This window comes from Perognathus longimembris, chromosome 11 (assembly GCF_023159225.1).
Source record: "Perognathus longimembris pacificus isolate PPM17 chromosome 11, ASM2315922v1, whole genome shotgun sequence".
Taxonomy (NCBI): domain Eukaryota; kingdom Metazoa; phylum Chordata; class Mammalia; order Rodentia; family Heteromyidae; genus Perognathus; species Perognathus longimembris.
Window position 1 is genome coordinate 26,996,439 of NC_063171.1, and position 21,510 is coordinate 27,017,948.

Consider the following 21,510-nt stretch of genomic DNA (forward strand, 5'->3'; position numbering starts at 1 on the left):
CTATTGAATTTTTAGTGCAATGTGGAATTAAATACTCAATTGAAAAATGAAGCAGTGTCATCCTCAGCGTCTTTATTTTTGGCAATAATGAGATTTTGGTAATATTCAGGCCTCTAGCTTGCCAGTCAGCTATTCTCCTGCTGAGTCACCTCTTAATCTTCCTCAGTGTCTGTTTTTGCGGGGAAGGGAGTAGTCTGCTCAAGGTTGGTGTTGACAGTGAGTGTTGATGTTGAATGATTTTTTTTAAATTTCATTATTTGTGGTTTAAACTCAGGACCTAAAGATTGATTGGTAGGCTACTCTACCACTTAAGCTATGCCTGCCCCCAGTCCTTTTTCTTTCTCTTTCTTTTTTATTTTTCAGATAGGGTCTTGTGCTGTTAGCTGGTGGCTGGCTTTGAACTGGGATTTTCCTCTGTGCACCTCCTGAGTTGCTGGGATTATAGGTCTGCACCAACACATGTGGCTCAGCTGTGGAAAGTGGAAGGCATTTCCTGTAGCACAAAGGATGCTAACCAGTAACTAGTCATAGAAATTGTAGAGTGGGGAGTGAGCATATCATACTTACAATGCTACCTACTTAGGAGCTGGAGATCAGGATGATTGAGGTTCCAGGCCATCCCAGACTCAAAAAGTTCATGAGACCCCCATCTCAACAGGAAAAGTTGGGGTGGTATATACCTGTCCTATCTACACTAGGAAATGTACTAGGAGGATTATGGCCCAGGTTGGCCTAGGCAGAAACAAAACTAAGGTCCACCCAGGGGGAGGGCTCCATATAGATGCCCCCTCCTGTCTCCACCTGTCTCAAGTCTCCGCCGAGTACCTGCACTACCTAGGTAACTGGCATACCTGGAAGCAGCCACCTCCCCTCACTGCCCCTGCCCTAGGTAAAGCATGGGCAGGCAGTGGGCTGGCCCCTTCTCTCTAGCCATGCATCTTCTTGGCCACAGGCCAGCAGTTCAGGAATACATTTTTCTCTCCTGTCTGAATACTGCGTGGTGTTCTTCATTGGCTACATACTTTAATAAACTTTACAAAAACTATCTCAAAAATAGAGCAAAGTGAGTTGGAATTATGCCTTCCTTGGTGGAGTGCTTGCCTAGTAAATGCAAAGCTCTGAGCTCAATCCCTAGTATCACCAAAAGCCAAACAAAACGAACAACACAACCCATTGTAGAGTGTAATGGCACTTGTAAAAATTTGAAGGCAGCAGTTACCTTGCTTAACTTCAATGTCCTAGCTATCATAGTATTTAAAAATATATGTAGGCTGGGGATATGGCCTAGTGGCAAGAGTGCTTGTTTTGTATACATGAAGCCCTGGGTTCAATTCCCCAGCACCACATATATAGAAAACAGCCAGAAGTGGCGCTGTGGCTCAAGTGGCTCAAGTGAGCAAAAGGAATCCAGGGACAGTGCTCAGGCCCTGAGTTCAAGGCCCAGAACTGGCAAAAAAAAAATATTTATATATGTAGTGTGTGTGTGTGTGTGTGTGTGTGTGTGTGTGTGTGTGTGTGTAGATTACATGTAATCTAATCAACTCCCATTTTAGAGATGAAAATTTTAAGGACCAGTAAAATGAGATGTGTTTATATTACATCTAAATCTTATTGAGCAAAGGATTTGGTTTTGCTTTAGAGTGTTTTTAAAAATTAAGATCTTATTTGAAATTACTTATAATGGACTTATTCTGGAAGCAAAGATTAATTTTTGGAATAGGATATTCCAAATATACTAGAAACAGTAGAGATATTGGGGGGGAAAGATGGTTTTTTGAGTCAGACGTTCATTCAGCTAATAGTAAGCTTCCATTATGTGCTTAGAATAGCATTGGGCAGTAGGGGTAGGGTAGTCCTACAAGTCTAGTCCTGTAGGAATTATATTCTCTTGAACAAATGTAATTCTACAACTGTATAATTCCACAGAGACAAGTGCTGGGAATAAGGCAGTGCAATAGGAAAAACGTTTGAAGTAGGGCATGCTTTATACACAGTAGCAAAGAGGGAAAGGGCTTTTGAGCTAGGTGGGTCCTGAATGACGCAGGAATCAGCCACATGAAAATCTGAGGGAAGTGGAACAGCAAGTGGAAGGGCCTTGAGTTTGGTTCACTGAGGAACAAGGAAGTATGTGTGTAGCTGGAGCATAGTAAGGAAGGATGGAGTGGTACTAGATGAAACTCAGGAGGGAATGCAATAGATGCCTGAAACACCTGGCAGCCAAGAAGAGAGATATTTTTCCAGCCTTTCTGATAGGTATAATCATACAAGGAAGTTCTGACCTACGGGACATAAATGGAAGTGTCATGTAGCACTTTCTTCAAAGAATTGTAATTGTTTTGTTTGTTCCTATGAGATCTAATAAAGAAAAAGTCAACACTAATACATGTTGCTTGGTCTAAAAGGCATATGAAAAGACAACATACACTCACTAAATCCCAAAGAAATATAAGGCATAAAGATGAAACCTCTGGATAAGCTGAAATTTGTACAAAGGAGCTAGATTTGCTACTCTGCAAAAAGTGAAGGTTTTATCTACTATGGCATACAGAAATGTCTTTCACAAGAATAGAGCAGAGCTTTGCTAACATTCCACATTCCATGCCAACCCACAGAACAGTGCTTCTCTCATCAGTTTATGTGGTAGTTCTCATGGGTTTCTGGCTGGATGTCCCACTCAAAGTCTAGGGAGTTATCAGGACATCATCCTTGTTCTGCCCAAAGTAGGTCTGGAGGATGGTCCTCTCTGTGTTCTCTCCACCCAACTGCCGTGACTGCCTTGGGATCCCAGTGCCACAGCTCCCTTGGCTTTAAATTCTTCCTCCTGTTGGCAGTGTTGTCTAATTTTAGCCCTTCTATGGCCAGCTACTTTAGCCTTTTTTTTTTTTTTTTTTTTTTTTTTGCCAGTCCTGGGGCTTGAACTCAGGGCCTGAGAACTGTCCCTGGCTTCTTTTTGCTCAAGGCTAGCACTCTACCACTTGAGCCACAGCACCACTTCTGGCTTTTTCTATATATGTGGTGCTGAGGAATCGAACCCAGGGCTTCTTGTATACGAAGCGAGCACTTTTAGCACTAGGCCATATTCCCAGCCCTACTTTAGCCTTTTTTGAGTTTTTGGCTTGGCTTGGGGCCTCCTGCAGCAGCTGCTGATCCCCTATGACTGACTGGCCACAGCAGCAGGGACTGAGAGGTTGGGGAAGTTGCTACTCAGATCCAAGCCTTCTTCCATAGTAAAACATTATAGAAAATGGGAAAGCAATCATACCAGAAACAGCAATGTGGACAGTACTGTGGAACACAACCGATTTTGGGGGTCAGGTGACAAGGATTTTAGGTCCAGCTCCTGCCATGTCATTTGAACTTTCTAAGCTTCCGTAGATTTCTTTATAAAGATGATTGCCAGCCCAACCTCCATACTTTAGAGTTGTGGATAGCAATCTGCACAAAAAATAGCAACACAAGTTAATCACAGTAAATCATAGTTTTTTTCAGTAGGGGAAAAAAATCCTTAATAGGCTCCAGTGAAAACTTAAGCCAGCGCTATACTTCTGGACTGTACCTTTTTCTTTTTTTTTTTTTTCTTTTGCTGGTCCTGGGGCTTCAACTCAGGGCCTGGGCTCTGTCCCTGAGCCCCTCCTCTGCTCAAGGCTAGCACTCTACCACTTGAGCCACAGTACCATTTCTGGCTTTTCTGTTTTTGTGGTACTGAGGAATTGAACTGAGGGCTTCACGCATGCTAGGCAAGCATTCTACCACTAAGCCACATTCCCAGCCCTGGATTTAGAGTACTATTTAGAGTTGTTTCCAATTTTTGTTTTATTAATTTGGGGTGGAGGATCAAATCATACTAGGAGCTGCATTCCTGCCCATGGAATCACTGCTGTATGAATTGCTCCTCCTGGGGACTTCCTAATAGTTTAATCCTTTGAACTTCAGTTACCATTTTTTTTTTCTTTTCTTTCAAATATACACATCTGTAGTCTTGCTTCCTGTTCCTTTTTGCATTGGTTATTTCCACAGGAGCGTCTCAATTAGTCCAGGTAAACCTAGGCTACAATCTTCCTACTTGTGCTTCCCCCATGCCTAGGATAACATGCATGCTATAAGCACCTAACTGTTGGTTAAGATGGAATTTCAAGAATTTTTTTGCAGGAGCTGGAGTCAAACGATTTCCAATCCCCTCCTCCTAGGTAGCTAGGTTCTACTTCTTAAAGGTTCCATCACCTCCTAATTAATAGAGCTATGAGCTGGAGACCAAGTCTATAACACATGAGCTTTGAGGGACATTTCCTATAGCAGTCTGTTGTTATATTCCAGGTCATGGTTCAGTTAAGCCTACAGTGGCAGTGTAACACAGAAGAGAAATGGAGTAGGAGTTTGGGAAACTGATACCTAATGTCTAATGTCACTTCTATCATTAATTTTAGGCAGACTTTCCTGGTTTTCAGACTAAGATAATAGGTAGGTTTGAGTTAGATGGCTAGTCCTTTCAGCTCAAAATTGTCTAAATCCAGGAAACACTTATAGATTAATATAAAATATATATGATATAAAACAGAAAATTCAAAGTAAATAGCAAAGGTATAAACATAAAAAGCAGTAATCAAAAAATTTGTGGTAAATAGCTACCTTTATTTTAAAAAGTTATACATGCTAGAAAAAAGCATAAGTGATACATGTAAACAACTGTTTACCAAATACTTATTTTTTTCCTTGAAAAAGGTGCAAATGATCTTTAAATGTAAACACAAAAGTTGCCACACATTTTCGTCATAGGGAGAGGGAGAAGGGGGGGAGGGCTATTCCTTTTGGCTGCAGTTACAGTCTCATTCAAAGGTTTTCCTGCAAAAATACACTGAAAACAAATGGACATGACTATGAGGGAAAAGAAAGCTTTCATGTCTAAATTGATCATTTATTTCCTTAAAAACTTTTAACTTCTTGTCAGAAAGTGCAATTTGAGAGAAACAGTTAACAGTGACCGTACAGAATGAAGTTAATAATATAGCTTGCACAGAATTCAGGTACTGACTGATGACATGCCTCAGCTGGCTTTACAAGCATTAACAGGGAGTCATCCATGGCCCAAAGACTTCATTCTTGTGGAGGCTGTTACTAACAGCATGCTCTAGCTTCACCAGGCCTGAGCACTGAGTTAAACTGCATCACGGTTTCCTGCCAAGAAGGACATTTTTCCCAGACATCCCTTGGTTGCTGCAGGCAGTAATATTGGTGAGCACTAACTCGCAGAGTTGCACATGATTCCACTGGGAGGTTCTCAAGACAGTGAAGGAGACTCATAATTGTTTTTCTAAGAGGCACTGAGCAATGGTTTAGATAGATCTAGCAGAAACTCCATGAGAATAGTATTCTTCTTATTATTTTTTTGTCTGTTTTTTTGGTACTGGAGATCGAACCCAGGACGTTGCACTTGCTAGGCAAGCACTTTGCCACTGAGCTACATCCCAGCCTGAGAATAGTATTATTTTTTAAAAGACAACTGGAAAACAAGTTCCTGTAGGAGACAATATAACCCACTGACAAAAACTGTTGCATCAGAATTCTGCTTTTATTGATGTAGTATTCCTTCTGAATTGTACTATTTCATGAGTTGTTTCCGTTTCTGTTTGTTGTAAAGTTTCAAGTCTTCTGTTACTTAGTGCAAGAATGAAGACAAGCTAATGTTGTAGACCTATGTTCTTTACTGGCAGTCCTTATGTAGTGGAATCCTATGGATGGAGTGCTTAGTAGAAATATCAATCAGTTCATAGATTGTATGCCCTTATTAGCACTTTCAAAATTAAATCAACATCTTAAAAGCAAAGTAAATTTTGCTACTTAGAATTTTTGTCTTTTTTTTCTTTCTTTCTTTTTTTCATGGGAGGAAGACAAAACAACACAAAAAAAATCTCCAAAGAACTCAAACTGAAATAAACTAAAACATCATGATAAATTAAAACTCAAAATAAATATTCTGCATGGAGTGGAAAATTATTGTGCAAAGGTGGCATCTTGCAGGTGGAGTGCTGTCATTTGTATTTCCATATGTTGAGGCACCGGCAAAGAATAAAACTTGTTCTGATGTTTTCTCAAGCTGTATAAAGCTCCAAAGTCAAGCTCTTCTGAATATAGAGGAGCATATCCAAGACTTTCTTCCACATGCTCACCATATGTGGGATTCACAATGTGTCATTTTAATGACTCCTACACCACCTCCCAGCCGACGGTAATTCATGCCTCCATATAACCTGCAAAGACAAAAACAAAATCAGATTTTCTATCTTAAAAACAAATATTTTCTTCAGTACTTTTGTTTCCTCAGCTTAAATATTTAATTCGGATAGACAGGACATTTTTTTCTTGTTTTTCTCATTGCTAATTATAAAACTGTGAAGTTACTAAAGAGAAGAATTCTGTAAGTTATCAGTCACTTCAGAACATTCAAGTCAAAATAAACTATAAAATCTGAGTTACATTAGACTACTTCAAAGTACTACAAGAGAGCGGTCAATGCATGGACCATCTCAATGTGGATGGCTATGAGCTATCTCAAGCTCAAGATTGCAAGTCGATAGCGAGGAGGTTTGCAACACAGCAAGGTTACCTCCATGTATTGGCATCAGGATCGAAAACCTCAATGGTCTTCAAGTATGTTGTGCCATCGAATCCTCCTACTGCCATGAGCTGTCCATTGACCACGGCCAGGCCAACCTGTAAGACCAGAGCACAGTGGCTGCTGAAGAGTTGAGATAAACACTGGGGAATCTGACGCAGCTCCTAGACAAATGGATTTAATTCTTTATGGCATTCTGGCTTGCTTGAGCGCAGAGGAAGAGTGACAACAAAAGCCTATGAAATATGAGAATTACTCAATTCAATTACAGCATATACACAAAAATCCAATGAAATCCTCATCAAAATCCCAACAACAAAAGAGATAGAGAAAGCAATTCAAAAATTCGTATGGAATAACAAGAGACCCCAAATAGCAAAAGCAATCCTTAGCAGGCAGAACAATATTGGGACAATAACAAAACCAATCTCCAAACTCTATTATAGGCATAGTAATGAAAAACAGCTTGATACTGGCAAAAAAGTAGGCCTGAGGACCAATGGAACAGAATAGAAGACCCAGAAATGAACCCACACACCTATAGCCATCTAATATTCAATAAAAGAGCCAAAATTCTAGACTGGAAGAAAGCCTCTTCAAGAAATGGTGCAGGCAAAACTGGATAATCCATGTGAAATAAGATACCCATGTATCACCTTTAATCAGGATCAATTAAAAATGGATCTAAGACCTCAATGTAAGGCCAGAAACTATGAAACTTTCATAGGAAAAGGTAGGAGAAACACTAGAGCTTTTGGGTATAGGTAAAAACTTTAGTAAAAATCTAGAAGCACAACAAATCAAAGAAAGAATTGATAAATGGAACTATATCAAACTTAAAAGTTTCTGCATGGCAGAGGACATAGCTAACAAGCTAAACAGATCCCAGAAAGGGAGATTTTGACCAGCTATCCATTGGACAAGGTCCTGATTCCCAAAGTATACTTAGAGTTAAAAAAATTGAACCCTCAAAAAATAAAGCTCATTTGGTCTTACTCTGTTCAATCTGATCATATAAAACAATATTTATTGACATGAACTCCAGGAAATGGAAACAAGAGTTTTTTTTCTTTGTTTTTGTTTTCTTTTCCATTTGTCTTATTTATTCATTTATCTGTCTTTGGTAGGATAAGGTGGGGACATACAAAAATGGTGGGAAAAAGGGCAAACAAATGCAGCAGTGATTGTTGATTAGACAACTATGTTGAAAATGAACTATACAATTTGTGGGTGAGGATGGGAAGGAAAAACAGAGAGCAAGGGAAAGAGTGACTTTGTTCAAAAAGGAATGCACTCTTTTTTTTTTTTTTGCCAGTCCTGGGCCTTGGACTCAGGGCCTGAGCACTGTCCCTGGCTTCTTCCCGCTCAAGGCTAGCACTCTGCCGCTTGAGCCACAGCACCGCTTCTGGCCGTTTTCTGTATATGTGGTGCTGGGGAATCGAACCTAGGGCCTCGTGTATCCGAGGCAGGCACTCTTGCCACTAGGCCATATCCCCAGCCCAGGAATGCACTCTTTATCTGACTTGTGTAACTGTAACCCCTTTGTACATAAAAACAATAAAAAATGCAAAAAAAAGAAAATATCAAGATCATAAAATTTTAAAAAGCCCTCAAAGAAACAACAACTCAATTAATAAATGGGCTAATGACTTAAAAAGAGACTTCTCAGGGGAAATAAATATGGCCAAAAGACACACACACACACACACACACACACACACACACACACACACAAATATCTCTGGCCATAAAGGAACTGCAAATCAAAACAACACTGTGATTCTACCTCACCACAGTTAGGATGGCAAGTATCAAGAAAACTAACATTAACAATGTGGCCAACACTGTTGGTGGGAATGTAAACTTGTTCAAATACTCTGGAAAGCAATATGGAGGGTCCTCAAAAAACTAAACATAGAGCTTCCCTATGATACAGCAATTCTACTTCTGGGTATTTACCCAGTAGAATACAAACAAGAATACACTAAAGCCACCATAACCATGTTAACGGCAGCGTTATTTACCATAGCCAAGATAAGGAATCAGCCCAGAAGCCCCTTGGTGGACAAATGATCACAAAAATGTGATATATATACACAATGGAATTCTACTCATCCATCAGAAAGAATGACATTGAACCATTTGTATGGAAATGGAAAGACTTTGAGAGGATCATGTTAAGTGAAGTAAGCCAGACCCAGAAAAACACAAGTGACATGGCTTCCCTCAGTAGTGGGAAGTAGAATGTGCCTATAAACCTAGAAGTAAGCACGCTGGGTAGACCCAAGCAGTTATATCTGAATCAAATGAAGTATAATAGAAGCTATGAAGAATGCAAATAGTATAATTCTCTAGAAAGATTAAGTCAAAGCCCAACAAAATGAGTGCTAGGAAGTGAGTACTTGCAATGGGGGAAGGAACAAGAGGAGATAGGTAGAATGAATGGGGGAAATAAGTAGCAAACAGGCAAGAATGCATTGTATATGCTACAGAACTGAGAAAAGTAAGGAAAGGGGTGGGTGGAAGGGCAGAGAAGATGTTGAAGGGATGACACAGACCAAATGCATTGTATACATAAATTGCTTTGTTAAATGGCAAAAAACCCCAATATGTAACCTAAAAATTAAGAAAAGTAAGGGGAGGGGTGGGTGAGAATGTTGAAAAGTAGAACACTGGTCAAGAGGCACTGTATTCATAAACTGCTTTGTTGAATGGCAACTCCTTTGTACAACTAATTAAAGAAAATAAAAATATATTCCAAAAGGAAATTTTAAAATACACTCCAATTCACTTTCTAACTTGCTACTAAAATTCTCTCCCCTCCCTCCCTCCCTCCCTCCCTCCCTCCCTCCCTCCCTCCCTCCCTCCCTCCCTCTCTCCCTCCCTCCCTCTCCTCTCTCTTTCTCTCTCTCTCTCTCTCTCTCTCTCTCTTCTTGCCAGTCCGGGGCTTGGACTCAGGGCCTGAGCACTGTCCCGGACTTCTTTTTTTTTTCTCAAGGCTAGCACTCTACCACTTGAGCCACAGCACCACTTCCGGCTTATTCTGTTTATGTGGTACTGAGGAATCGAACCCAGGGTTTCATGCATGCAAGGCAAGCACTTTACCACTAAGCCACATTCCCAGACCCAAAATTCTCTTTTAAAATAAAAATCTACTTGCAAAACCATTTGGTGTAAAGCAACTGAACAACTCATGGGGGGAGAGGGAAAAGGGGAGGGGGGAGGGGGAATGAGGGAGGAGGTAACAAACAGTACGAGAAATGTATTCAAGGCCTAACATATGAAACTATAACCTCTCTGTACATGACTTTGACAATAAATAAGAAAAAAAATACAAATCTACTTGTCAACCAATCCTCTTTGCCTCTCTCTTGCCTAAAAATAAGCTTGAAGTTGTTAATGTTACTCATGGCTTTTAAAAAATCTGTTGGAAGCCACCATTTTCACCTCACCTCCTACATTTTCCCTTGTCTTAACTTACCATATGCACCAGTGAAGCTGGATTAACTGCTAATCTCTAAAACACCACACATTTTTCCACACTTCACACTTTCAAACATTTTCAGATTATTTTCTGTTCCTCTTCTAAAAGCCTTATTTTTCTTTCCTGACCTAGCGTGTATGTAACTGTCTCTGGTAGGCTCTTCCCTCTTATTTCCCAAAGCATCGAGCACACCTGCCCATGTCCTTCTATACACACATGCCACTTCTATAGTTATTTATTGACTGTTGGTTAGTTTGACTAAACTGGGAGCTACTTGAGGAGAGGAAATCATGTCATATTCAGTTTTGCTTTCTCAGAACAGTGAGCAATTAAATAATAAACAAGTGAAAATATAATCAACAGGATGTAGCAGTAAAAATAATGAGAATGTGACTAAGAACTGACCAGACTGACTAAAAAGCCACCAGTGGGCAAATGCTTTGACTTGCTGATACCTTCCCGTGGTGTTCCTTGGTTAATGCAAAGAGAACATACTCCCCATTATCCTTAGTTTATGGAGGCTTTGGGTACAGATCTGCTGCTCCTTCCTGTTGTGGATATGTCCTACAGTGAGGGATGCCTGACATTTCACTATGCCAGCCCTCAGAGGGTTACATTTCACTGAGCCAATTGTTCCAGAAAAGAGACGAATTCTATGCTCCATGTTGGAGGTCTCTTGTGGGCACAGGTCAGTCATGGTCCAGAGCATGACACAGGTTAGTCAGATCTGTTCTATGCTGTCAATGATAAGCCAGTTTGTGGAGAGTGGTGGAGGGGCCTGTTAGGTTTTTGCCAAAATACTTGTATTAGTATACAAATCACTTGGAATATTAGCTAGAAATATTTTAAAAACATTTTTATTAGCTTACATTAGTTATGCATAGGTTCCTTATTACATTTTCACACGTTTATGTGTTCCAACAAACCTCACCCACTAGAGATGTTTTGTAAGAATATTTAGCTTGGGGCTGGGGATATGGCCTAGTGGCAAGAGTACCTGCCTCATATACATGAGGCCCTGGGTTTGATTCCCCAGCACCACATATACAGAAAACGGCCAGAAGTGGCGCTGTGGCTCAAGTGGCAGAGTGCTAGCCTTGAGCAAAAAGGAAGCCAGGGACAGTGCTCAGGCCCTGAGTCTAAGGCCCACGACTGGCCAAAAAAAAAAAAAAAAAAAAAAAAAAAGAATATTTAGCTTAACAGATAGGAAGTTAATTAGGTGGTATGTAAGAAATTGACTTCTGGAGAAGCCTACCACACAAGATAAATTTAAAAATTAATTATTTAATTAAAGATATAAATTGACATAAGATATTTAACTACTGGAGGTAAAAAAAATAAAGTCAGTTTTGTTTTCTAGTATAAAATTAGCGAGGACTGTCTTGCCTAAATGTGCCCCAACAGCACAGCTAAGACAACTGACAAAATACATGGTTCACCTTCTCATGGTTCCAGCACACTCTATTTTAGATTCCTTCTGCCAGGATTCCTTACTGTCTGTTTGTCAAAGTTCAAAGCTCTCAGTAGCTGAGCACTTACTCCACTACGGCGTGATGTCATGGCCACCACCGGAGACCACTGGTTAGTTCTGGGGTTGTATCTCTCTGCGCTGCTAAGCTCTGTAGTGTCATCTCTCCCTCCTACGGCATAGATCATGTCCTGATACACGGCACAGCCGAGGTGCTTCCTCCGAGTCCCCATAGGGGCTATGGTGTGCCATCTGTTTTCCTGAGGATTGTAGCGCTCCACTGCAGTAAAAAGAAAGAGCAGGAAGTGACCACTCAACCAGTTCCTCTCACCTCTTGTTTTCTTCATAGTCATGGAAATATGTCACAACATATTTTTAATAAACCACTTGGTTTTTGCTTTTGAGAAGGACTTGTATAGCTTTAGAAAATGCCACATATACGCTCATCAAAAATTTTTCTTCTAGGTGTCTTATGGTAGAAAAGATATTTACTGGAGTAAAGAAACTTGAGTTCTAGCTTTGGCTACATTATTAATTAGCTACATAACCTACAGCTTCACACCCTTTAAAGTCATATGGAAGGTCTGGATTATATGATTTATTATAAGAACTGTTCAGTACCAATATTCTGTTATTATAGTCAGACAAATCTGTCTTCTTTGTACTTTGCCTATAGCCTAGTGCAATTTTAAGAAACAGAAGACTAAAGGAGATATGTGACAAGATATGTGACTCTGATGGCAAGTCCACATTGAGAATATCCTTAGGAAAAGTCACTATTAAAATAGAAAGGACTAACAAATAAACTTGTAGCTAGTTGCAAAGTTTGGTTTATTCTCAGGTCAAATACTCTAATTTGCTGTTTCTGTCTTTCACTTTGAGGAGGGCTGGTGATTGTGGGCAGAAATATTCAGAAAGTAGGGCTGGGGATATAGCCTAGTGGCAAGAGTGCCTGCCTCGGATACACGAGGCCCTAGGTTCGATTCCCCAGCACCACATATACAGAAAACGGCCAGAAGTGGCGCTGTGGCTCAAGTGGCAGAGTGCTAGCCTTGAGCGGGAAGAAGCCAGGGACAGTGCTCAGGCCCAGAGTCCAAGGCCCAGGACTGGCCAAAAAAAAAAAAAGAAAACAGAAAGTAGGTCTTTAGTCATCCTAAATTTCTAGTGCTTTATGAAGCACAAGAGAAAGAGATATTTGGGGAATGTACTAGAAGAGTATGGCTGCAAAAAAAGTTGCACTCTCCTAGAGAGAAAATAAAATACTTTCCTAGTAAATTATAGGATAACCTGAACTTCTTACACTTTTTGTAGGAAGAGTATCCTCAGAAAAATGTGTTGCTTTGGGAAATCAGGCAGAGTTTGGGAGGGACTTACCTGTATTGAGTGGAGATGTCCCATCAGAGCCACCTACAGCATATAAGAACCCTCCCAATACAGCCACAGCCACACCTAGTCTTCTAGTGCTCATAGAGGCCACCCGAGTCCACTTGTTCTCCTTTGGGTCATACCTGCAATGAGACACCATTTTCTCATTAACTGAGGTAGTTTCCATAAAGTTGAAATTACATAGACTTCCATAATTTAAAAAATGTGGTGCATGTGCACACGTACGCGTGCACACCCCCCCCCAAGCTTAAAAAAAAAAGGGCAGAAATCTTGTCTTTTGTGACAACCTAGAGTCCATTACATTAAGTGAAAGAAGCCAGGTACAGAAGGTAAAATCCTGTACAATCTTACTTATATATGAAATCTAAGAAGGTTTAAGTTATAGAATGATCTCTACTCTCTACTGGGCTGGCTCTCTACTGGGCAGGATTAAGGACATGATGGTTAAAGCATATAAAGTTTCAGGAATTAGTTCCAGAGCTCTAATGTACAATGATGACCACAGTTATTAACAAATGTGCATTTGAAAACTGGTACGAGAGTAGATTTTAAACGTATTCACTACAAAAGTGTAAGTATGTTAGGTAATACAAACGTTAATTTAACCAGTCTACAAGGATTACATATTTCAAACATATTGCTCACATATATGTGTATGTGTAAATATGTATATATAGTCAACTAAAAATAAATTAAATATTTTTTAAATATACTTACTTCTCCTAGACTTTTTCTTTCTTTCTTTTTTTGCCAGGCCTGGGCACTGTCCCTGACCTTCTTTGTGCTCAAGGCTAGCACCCTACCACTTGAGCCATAGTGCCACTTCTGGCCTTTTCTGTTTCTGTGGTACTGAAGAATCAAACCCAGGGCTTCATGCATGCTAGGCAAGCACTCTACCACTAAGCCACATTCCTAGTTCCACTTCTCCTAGACTTTAAGATCAACTAGAGACTTTTCCCTGAAAGTACATGGAAGTATATGGAAAATGCAATAGGAGACCTTCTACTGTCCTAAATTCAGTTGTAACTATTTTTTTTTTTTTGCCAGTCCTAGGACTTGAACTCAAGGCCTGGGCTCTGTCCCTGAGCCTTTCTGTGTTCAAGGCTAGTGCTCTACCACTTTAGCCACAGTGCCATTTCCAGCTTTTTCTGAGTAGTTTTTTTTTTTTTTTTTTTTTTTTTTAGATTAAGAGTCTCATGGACTTCCTTGTAAAAAAATTTATGTCCAATTAATAAAAAAAAAAAAAAAAACAAAAAAAAAAAACAAAGTTACAACAATCAGGTGTTCAAGCAAGCAAGATTGGGACACAGGTACAAATCTGATTGGCTCAGGGCTTGAGGCATAGGGCTCGAGGCATTCTAGGGGTGGTTAGAGTTAAGCATTCCCAGCGGTTAGAGTTCTTGACCGGCTGGGCCCTAATAAACTTGCCCTGGGTCTGCTCACAGGGCCTGCTTATCTCAGGCTCACGTGGTAAAGTGGGGTTCGCGTGGTAAAATGGGGCCTGACTTCAAAGTCTGGCTCTTCAACACTTGCTAGCTCAGTGGTAGAACATTTGCTCAGCTAATATGAGGCCCCGAGTTCAAACTCTAGTACCATTAAAAAAAAAACCCAAGCCCCAAACTCAAGATGAATAAACATTGTATCAGATTGACAGAAAAAAAAAAAAAAAAAAAAAGAGTCTCATGGACTTCCTGCCTGGGATGGCTTTGAACTGTGATCCTCAGATCTCAGCCTCCTGAGTAGTTAAGATTACAGGTGTGAGCTGCCAGCATCTGGCTATAACTGTTGATTTTAAAGAACCTTAACCTGGGTATGGAATGTACTCCTGTAATCCCAGTACACAGGAGGATGAAGCTACAGAGTGAGACCATGTCTCAAAAACAAAATTCCTGTATGACTTAAAAAAAAAAAAGTTAAAAAAAATCACCTCTCAACAATGTTGAGGCAAGACACACCATCCTGGCCACCCACAGCATAGAGAAAGCCTCCAAGTACTGCCACACCAACACTTGTCCTGCAAGTGCTGGTTGGGGCCACATCGCTACTCCATTGGTTTGTTTTGGGGTCATATCTGCAAAAAAAAAAACCATAAGAGCAGAGGTTATATTACACAATAGAAAACTGATTATATAAATCAGAGCATTTATACAATATATATTCTTTCCTTGAAAGATGGGCTGATTAATAATGCAAGTATAAGAAAATGTAATTGTGTGTAGGGATGTGTGTATATGTGTGTAGTGTATTCTTTTCCTGGTGCAGGGGATTGAACCCAGGGCCCCACATATGCTAGGCAAGGCACTCTACCACTGAGCCACATGCCACTTCCTCCTTCTCTTCTTTTTTTTCGGTGCCATATTAGGGTTTGAACTCAGGTTGCACTTGTTTAACTTGCTTGTTTTGCTGGCATTCTAGTATTCCTTCTGATGGCTAGATTATACAGGCATGTACTGGTATGCCCAGCAATCACTTTCATCTCCAGCCTAGCTTTTAGCTGGGTCACTGAAGACAGAGTCTAGTGAACTCTGCCTGGGCTGGCTTCCAGCTTCAATCCTCCAGATCTCAGCTTCCTGAAAAATTAGAATCAGAACTGTGAGCTACTGGCACCTGGCTCCCAATTCTTATCCTAATTCTCCCTCATTCTTATTTTTGAAATTTAGTTTTATTTAAATAATTATTATATGAATATACTATCTTTTTTTAGAAAAAGTCAGAATGTTATTGATAAGGCTAAAGTCTCCTTTAAATTTTACCTGAACTCTGATCTCTTCCAATTTTTTTTTTTTTTTTTTCCGGCCAGTCCTGGGCCTTGGACTCAGGGCCTGAGCACTGTCCCTGGCTTCCTTTTGCTCAAGGCTAGCACTCTGCCACTTGAGCCACAGCGCCACTTCTGGCCATTTTCTGTATATGTGGTGCTGGGGAATCGAACCCAGGGCCTCATGTATACGAGGCAAGCTCTCTTGCCACTAGGCCATATCCCCAGCCCCTGATCTCTTCCAATTTTGATTTTACATACAACTCTACAAGATTGTTTCCAGTAAAATACTTTAAAATACTTACCTATTATATTCACTGGTATATATGTTTTTCTATACATATTTCTTTATATTCAAGCATGTTTTCTTTATATAATAATACTATGTATTAAGCAGTGTTTTCTCAATATATTTTTAGGATCCAGTTATGCTAACATAGCTTGAGACTCTTCCTTTGAACTATTTTACTACATTCTATATACCTATTATTTAATCATTCTTTCACTGATACTAGTCCTAGGCCAACTATTAGGCTTGGGAGGGAGTGTAGCTCAGTGGTGGGTGCTTGCTTAGCATGCATAAAGCCTTCAGTTTGATCCTAAGCACCACACAAACAAAACAGGAAACATCAAAATCCTACCAGATTGCTCTTTTTGTGGCCACATCAAATTTTCTTTTGAAATTTCATTGTTTTTCCCACTTCATTGTTTTACTCTTTCTTTTTTCTCACTTACTGATTTAAAGCATGATTCACTTTTATCCTTCCTTTTCTTTCCTCTTCCCCCTCCCTATGTAGCCCAGGCTGGTCTCAAACTCAAGATCTTCCTTACTCAGCCTCCTGATGGCTGGAATTATACAGGCATGCCACTAGTAGGCCCAGAAGTCATGTTCATCTTTCTTATTTTCTTCTTCCTCTTTTTTTTTTTTGCCAGTCCTGGGGCTCGAATTCAGGGTCTAGGCTCTATCCCTGAGCTTCTTTTGCTCAAGACTAGCACTCTACCACTGGATCCACAGCACAACTTTCAGGTTTTTCTGTTTATGAGGAATTGAACCCAGGGCATCATGCATGCTAGGCAAGCACTCTACCAGTAAGCCACATTCCCAGACCATCTTTCTTTATTTTCAAATGCATCTTCAGTACAAAGTACATGAATGATTATGAATTAACATTCACATAAATTTGCCTGAGTGCCACGTTTTTTGTATTACGTGTGTGTGTGTGTGTGTGTGTTTAAGAGTTAAAGTTACAAATATTTACTGATTTCTGCGGACTTAACTCATGAATGTATTATTATTATTATTTTTCTTTGGCCAGTCCTGGGCCTTGGACTCAGGGCCTGAGCACTGTCCCTGGCTTCTTTTTGCTCAAGGCTAGCACTCTGCCACTTGAGCCACAGCGCATCTCTGGCAGTTTTCTATATATGTGGTGCTGGGGAACCGAACCCTGGGCTTCATATATATGAGGCAAGCACTCTTGCCACTAGGCCATATTCCCAGCCCCTGATCAATGTATTTTTAAGCCTTGTTCTTCCTGTGTACCCTGTCCACCTCAATGGAACTGATTCCTGTCTTGTTTAGCTATGCCATCTATGTACCTGGAACTTGATATGATGCAGGTTTCAAAGGTGTGCTATGGAAATACCAAGAATTACTGTAAATTACCATAGCTTAATGAAAAAATGTGAGAAGAACAAACTATCGAAGTCACTGTAGATTTTCACTGCACCAAGTACGACAGGAAATGAAATTTCATCAATTATATCACAATGTGATTGATATGTACAAGCATATTCAATATACTTATGAAAGAACAGAGGGATGGCTATCTGATCTGTACAGTCAGAGAAGGACTTACATGGGAAGGAACAGCTTGAATCTTGAAGGCTTTGCAAGCCTTAGAGAGAGATATTCCAGCGAAGAAAGAACAGCATGCATATAAGTAGGGAAAAAGATAAGACAGCATATCCAAAGATCTGAAAGCAAGTTGTACCTCTAGTGGTATGTTTAGTGAATGGTTGTGTCCAGTGAGAGAGAGAGAGAGACTAGAAAAATAAAAGGTCAGTTCATAAAGGACTTGAGGTCATGTTAATGGTCTTGGCTGCCAGCTGGGGCCACAGATGTAATACTAAAGCAATAAATGATATTTGTTTCCTAAGTAACATTTTAGATGAAATTATAGGAAAAGTATGGAAAAACCTTTAAAAAGTTTGCTCACCTTTCAACACTATTGAGATAAGAGGATCCATCGTGGCCTCCTACTGCATATAATAGGTCATCAAGAACACTGACGCCAACTCCACATCGCCTTTTGCTCATTGAAGCTACCATTCGCCATTCGTTGGTCTGTGGATCATATCTTTCAACACTGGAAATGGCATCTCCACTACACCAACCACCAACTAGGAAACAACAGAAGTGTTAAGAGAAAAACCTGTCCTAAAGCACATCACTGGCTGCTAATCTCACGGAGATCTGGGACTAACCAAATGTACACAAGCAAACTACAAGTTATAGTCACCAGAAAATGAATAGACAAGAATCAGTATTTTGGATTTGTAGTCTTCAGATCTGTGAGAAAATATATTCCTTTTGTTTAAACTACCTAACCTATAATATTTTGTTATGGCAGTCTGAGAAGACTAATATAGTAATATTTAGAATGACAGCTTCAAACCAAGTTTCATTAAGCTTCTTATGAATGATCACTGAACAAAAGTGATAATGGCAGATATGCTAAATTTGTTTTTCAATTGAAGTTGGCAAGTCTAGGAAAGAGTGTAGTTGTTTAATTTAAGATAATGTTTTTTGGCCACTTCATGTAATTATGAAGTGACTAGCACTTTGCTATATAAATTAATGTGTATCCACAAAGCATTGCATGGTATTTTTAAATGTATATGAAAGTACAGCATTCTCTTAGATAATAACACTGTTGAATTATTGCTTGTCAAGGTCGAAGTTTTTTATGATGGTAGACACCACACAATTATCCAAGCGATTTTCAAAGCATGCAGAAAATAAAACTTATTCATAATACATTGAGATTCAAACCTGCAAAGAGTACTTCTCCACACCGGATAGGTTTCCGAGGTCTCGTCCGAGGTCCCTGCATTAATGGTCGCTCTTGAGGCAATAGGAGGTAGTTTTTAGCCTCATCTACCAAGTCTCTGTAGGAAAGAAATTCTACACTTATTCTAAGTGTGTAAATAACATTGTCAGTAATGAAATCTTTCAAACTTACAGGAAAAGAGTGATTAACATAATTAACACTCATGTAGAGTCTCAAAATTATTTAATACTATTGTTTCTCATATTTTCTTGCAACTTTGAAGGAAATGAATGTTTAAAATGAAGTTGAAGTTTCTTTATATTTTTCATCATTTACTCCTTTGTTTCTCCTTCAGAGGCAAGTGTAATCTTTTAAGCTGATGTAACTCAATCGTAACTATCTGTGTTATTTCGATTTCTGTGCCTATCTTCATATATAATATCTGGTATTCACTTTATGTTTTTAAACCTTAATTAAATGCTATTATAGTAGATACATTTTGAGCAACTTAATTTTCTTATTTAGGATTGTTAAGTCAAGTGTTTCTACTGCTCCAACATAGTGTATTACTTTTTTATACTAGTTTTTATTTTAATTCTCCTCTCACATTTCCATTCTAAGAAATATTATTGCAACAAATATCAGCATTTTCTGTGTATACCTTTTAATGAATTGGTGAATTTCTCTTTATGCAAATTTCGTATTTATTAGAGGCTCTTCAATTGATCACCAAAATTGTTGAGTAATGTGCAATGCCCTCAGTGCTGTTCAGTCTTTTGAGTTTGGATAATATATCATTTTTATTTCAATATGGCCTTCCATGATTAGTAATAAGAGATCAATTTAACAAACAATACAATTATCAGCCAATTCCCATATGATTTAGGAACATAAAAGATGGTAAAAAGGAACAAGCATAAGTCAAACCAAATCATGAATGCCAACCCATATTAAAATTGGCACAAAACATGAAAGCAATGACACATACAAGTCATACTGTGAATTGTGAACTGATGGGTATTTCCATCATGACTTGATATCTCAGTGCAAATTTAAAGGTAAACATGCGTAGAGCCAGCTATAACTCACAAAAATCTAAAAATTACAACTTGGTTACCACTCTGCATAGTCAATCACTCTTTCCTAGTACTCATTATCAGATTCTGCAGGATACTGGGAAAGTAGATGAGCCAGAGCACTAGGTATTTGCTAAATTAATTAAAATAATAAAGAAGGTTCAAGTAATGGACTGTTAAGAAGAAATACTTAAGAAGTCCTTATTACTATTTTATTACCTGGTACTATGTGATTAATTTAATTTCAATAAGTCTACTGAATAAGGTACTTTAAGAGAACCTGGTAATAATACTTGTTAATCCAGTGTCCTAATAGGGGGATGAACTCAGAGCCTCACACTTATTTTTTTTGCAAGTCCTGGGGCTTGAACTCAGGGCCTGAGCACTGTCCCTGGCTTCTTTTTGCTCAAGGGTAGCACTCTACTACTTGAGCCACAGCACCACTTTCAGCCTTTTCTGTTTATGTGGTGCTGAGGAATTGAACCCAGGGCTTCATGCATGGAAGGCCACATTCTACTGCTAGGCCACATTCCTAGCCTGAGCCTCACATTTTTGCTTAGCTTTTTTGCTTAAGGCTGGTGTTCTTCCACTTCAGCCACACCTCTAGTTCTGGTTTTCTGTTGGTTAATAGGAGGTAAGACTCTCCGATTTTCCTGCCCTTTCTGGTTTCGAGCCAGATCTGAGTAGTTAGCCTCCTAAGTAGTTAAGATTACAGGTGTGAGCCACCAGTGCCTGGCCAGACTATTCGTGAATGTACTTATTTCACTTGATTCTTTAAGCAATTCAGTACCTAGCTAATGTAAATTCTGTTACTTTGTTCTCCTTCATCAAAAAGTGTTTCCTAAACTACTCCATATTTTCATCATTTTGGTTACTTAAACTACAAACAGTAATTTAGTATTGTTAGATCAGTCCCATGTATGATCCAATTCAATTTTCATTATAAGGCTTTGTTAAGGTTCCCTCACAGTTTATTTATCTAAACACAAAAATAAAATCTTCCCCAAATCAAACCAATTATCAAGGTGTTTTTTTTTCTAGTTTCCCCTTCTTAAAAGACTTTGATTGCTTAATAGCCAATTTTTAAGTCATTCAAGAGTTCCTAGGAGGAACATGATAAAGTCAACAAAAAAATTAATAGTAACAACACAGATGCTAGTCCCTTTCTTAAAGGGCCACTAAACTCTATGGAATACATACTATGATTATTTTCATTTTATAGATGAAGAAAATAGCACAAAGAGGTTAAGGTATGTGGCTAGGTCATACAACTTGTGAATTTGTTCAACTTGTTCTATATCAGAATCAGTACAATGTGATTTATGCTTAATGGAGGATATCTACATATTCTTTCTTTGTATTTCGGCACATGTAATTCATATGGTTTTCCCTTTTGCTCCTGCAAACATTTAGGGGAATTGCCATTTAAAATGACAAATGTCTAACCCTTTATTATGTTAAAGGAACAGGCTTAAGATTATAGAAGAAATATAGTAAGTCTATATGCCCTACTTCTGCTCTAGAAACGGATAATTCCAAATTTCTTTAAGCACCAAAGGAGGTGCAAAAGTCAAAGTAGTTTATAAGGAACTCTATGTACAACTTGTTCTTTTCAGTTTTATATTTGGAACAGACTGGGGAAAAATCATTAAAAATACCAGATAGATTCAGATATGAATTT

General features: G+C 39.1%; 1 protein-coding gene across 1 annotated transcript in view; it reads right to left on the bottom strand.

Moving 5' to 3' along the window:
- Positions 1 to 6,157: 6,157 nt before the first annotated feature.
- The window catches only part of Klhl20 (kelch like family member 20), a 30,080-nt gene continuing 14,727 nt past the window's right edge, over positions 6,158 to 21,510 (bottom strand). The window contains exons 6-12 of the mRNA XM_048357042.1: positions 18,756 to 18,871; positions 17,920 to 18,103; positions 14,876 to 15,019; positions 12,937 to 13,070; positions 11,634 to 11,842; positions 6,602 to 6,708; positions 6,158 to 6,245 (exon numbers count right to left, since the gene is read on the bottom strand). Coding sequence (XP_048212999.1) covers positions 6,161 to 6,245; positions 6,602 to 6,708; positions 11,634 to 11,842; positions 12,937 to 13,070; positions 14,876 to 15,019; positions 17,920 to 18,103; positions 18,756 to 18,871 — 979 coding nt within the window. The 3' untranslated portion in view covers positions 6,158 to 6,160. The remainder of the gene's footprint in view (positions 6,246 to 6,601; positions 6,709 to 11,633; positions 11,843 to 12,936; positions 13,071 to 14,875; positions 15,020 to 17,919; positions 18,104 to 18,755; positions 18,872 to 21,510) is intronic.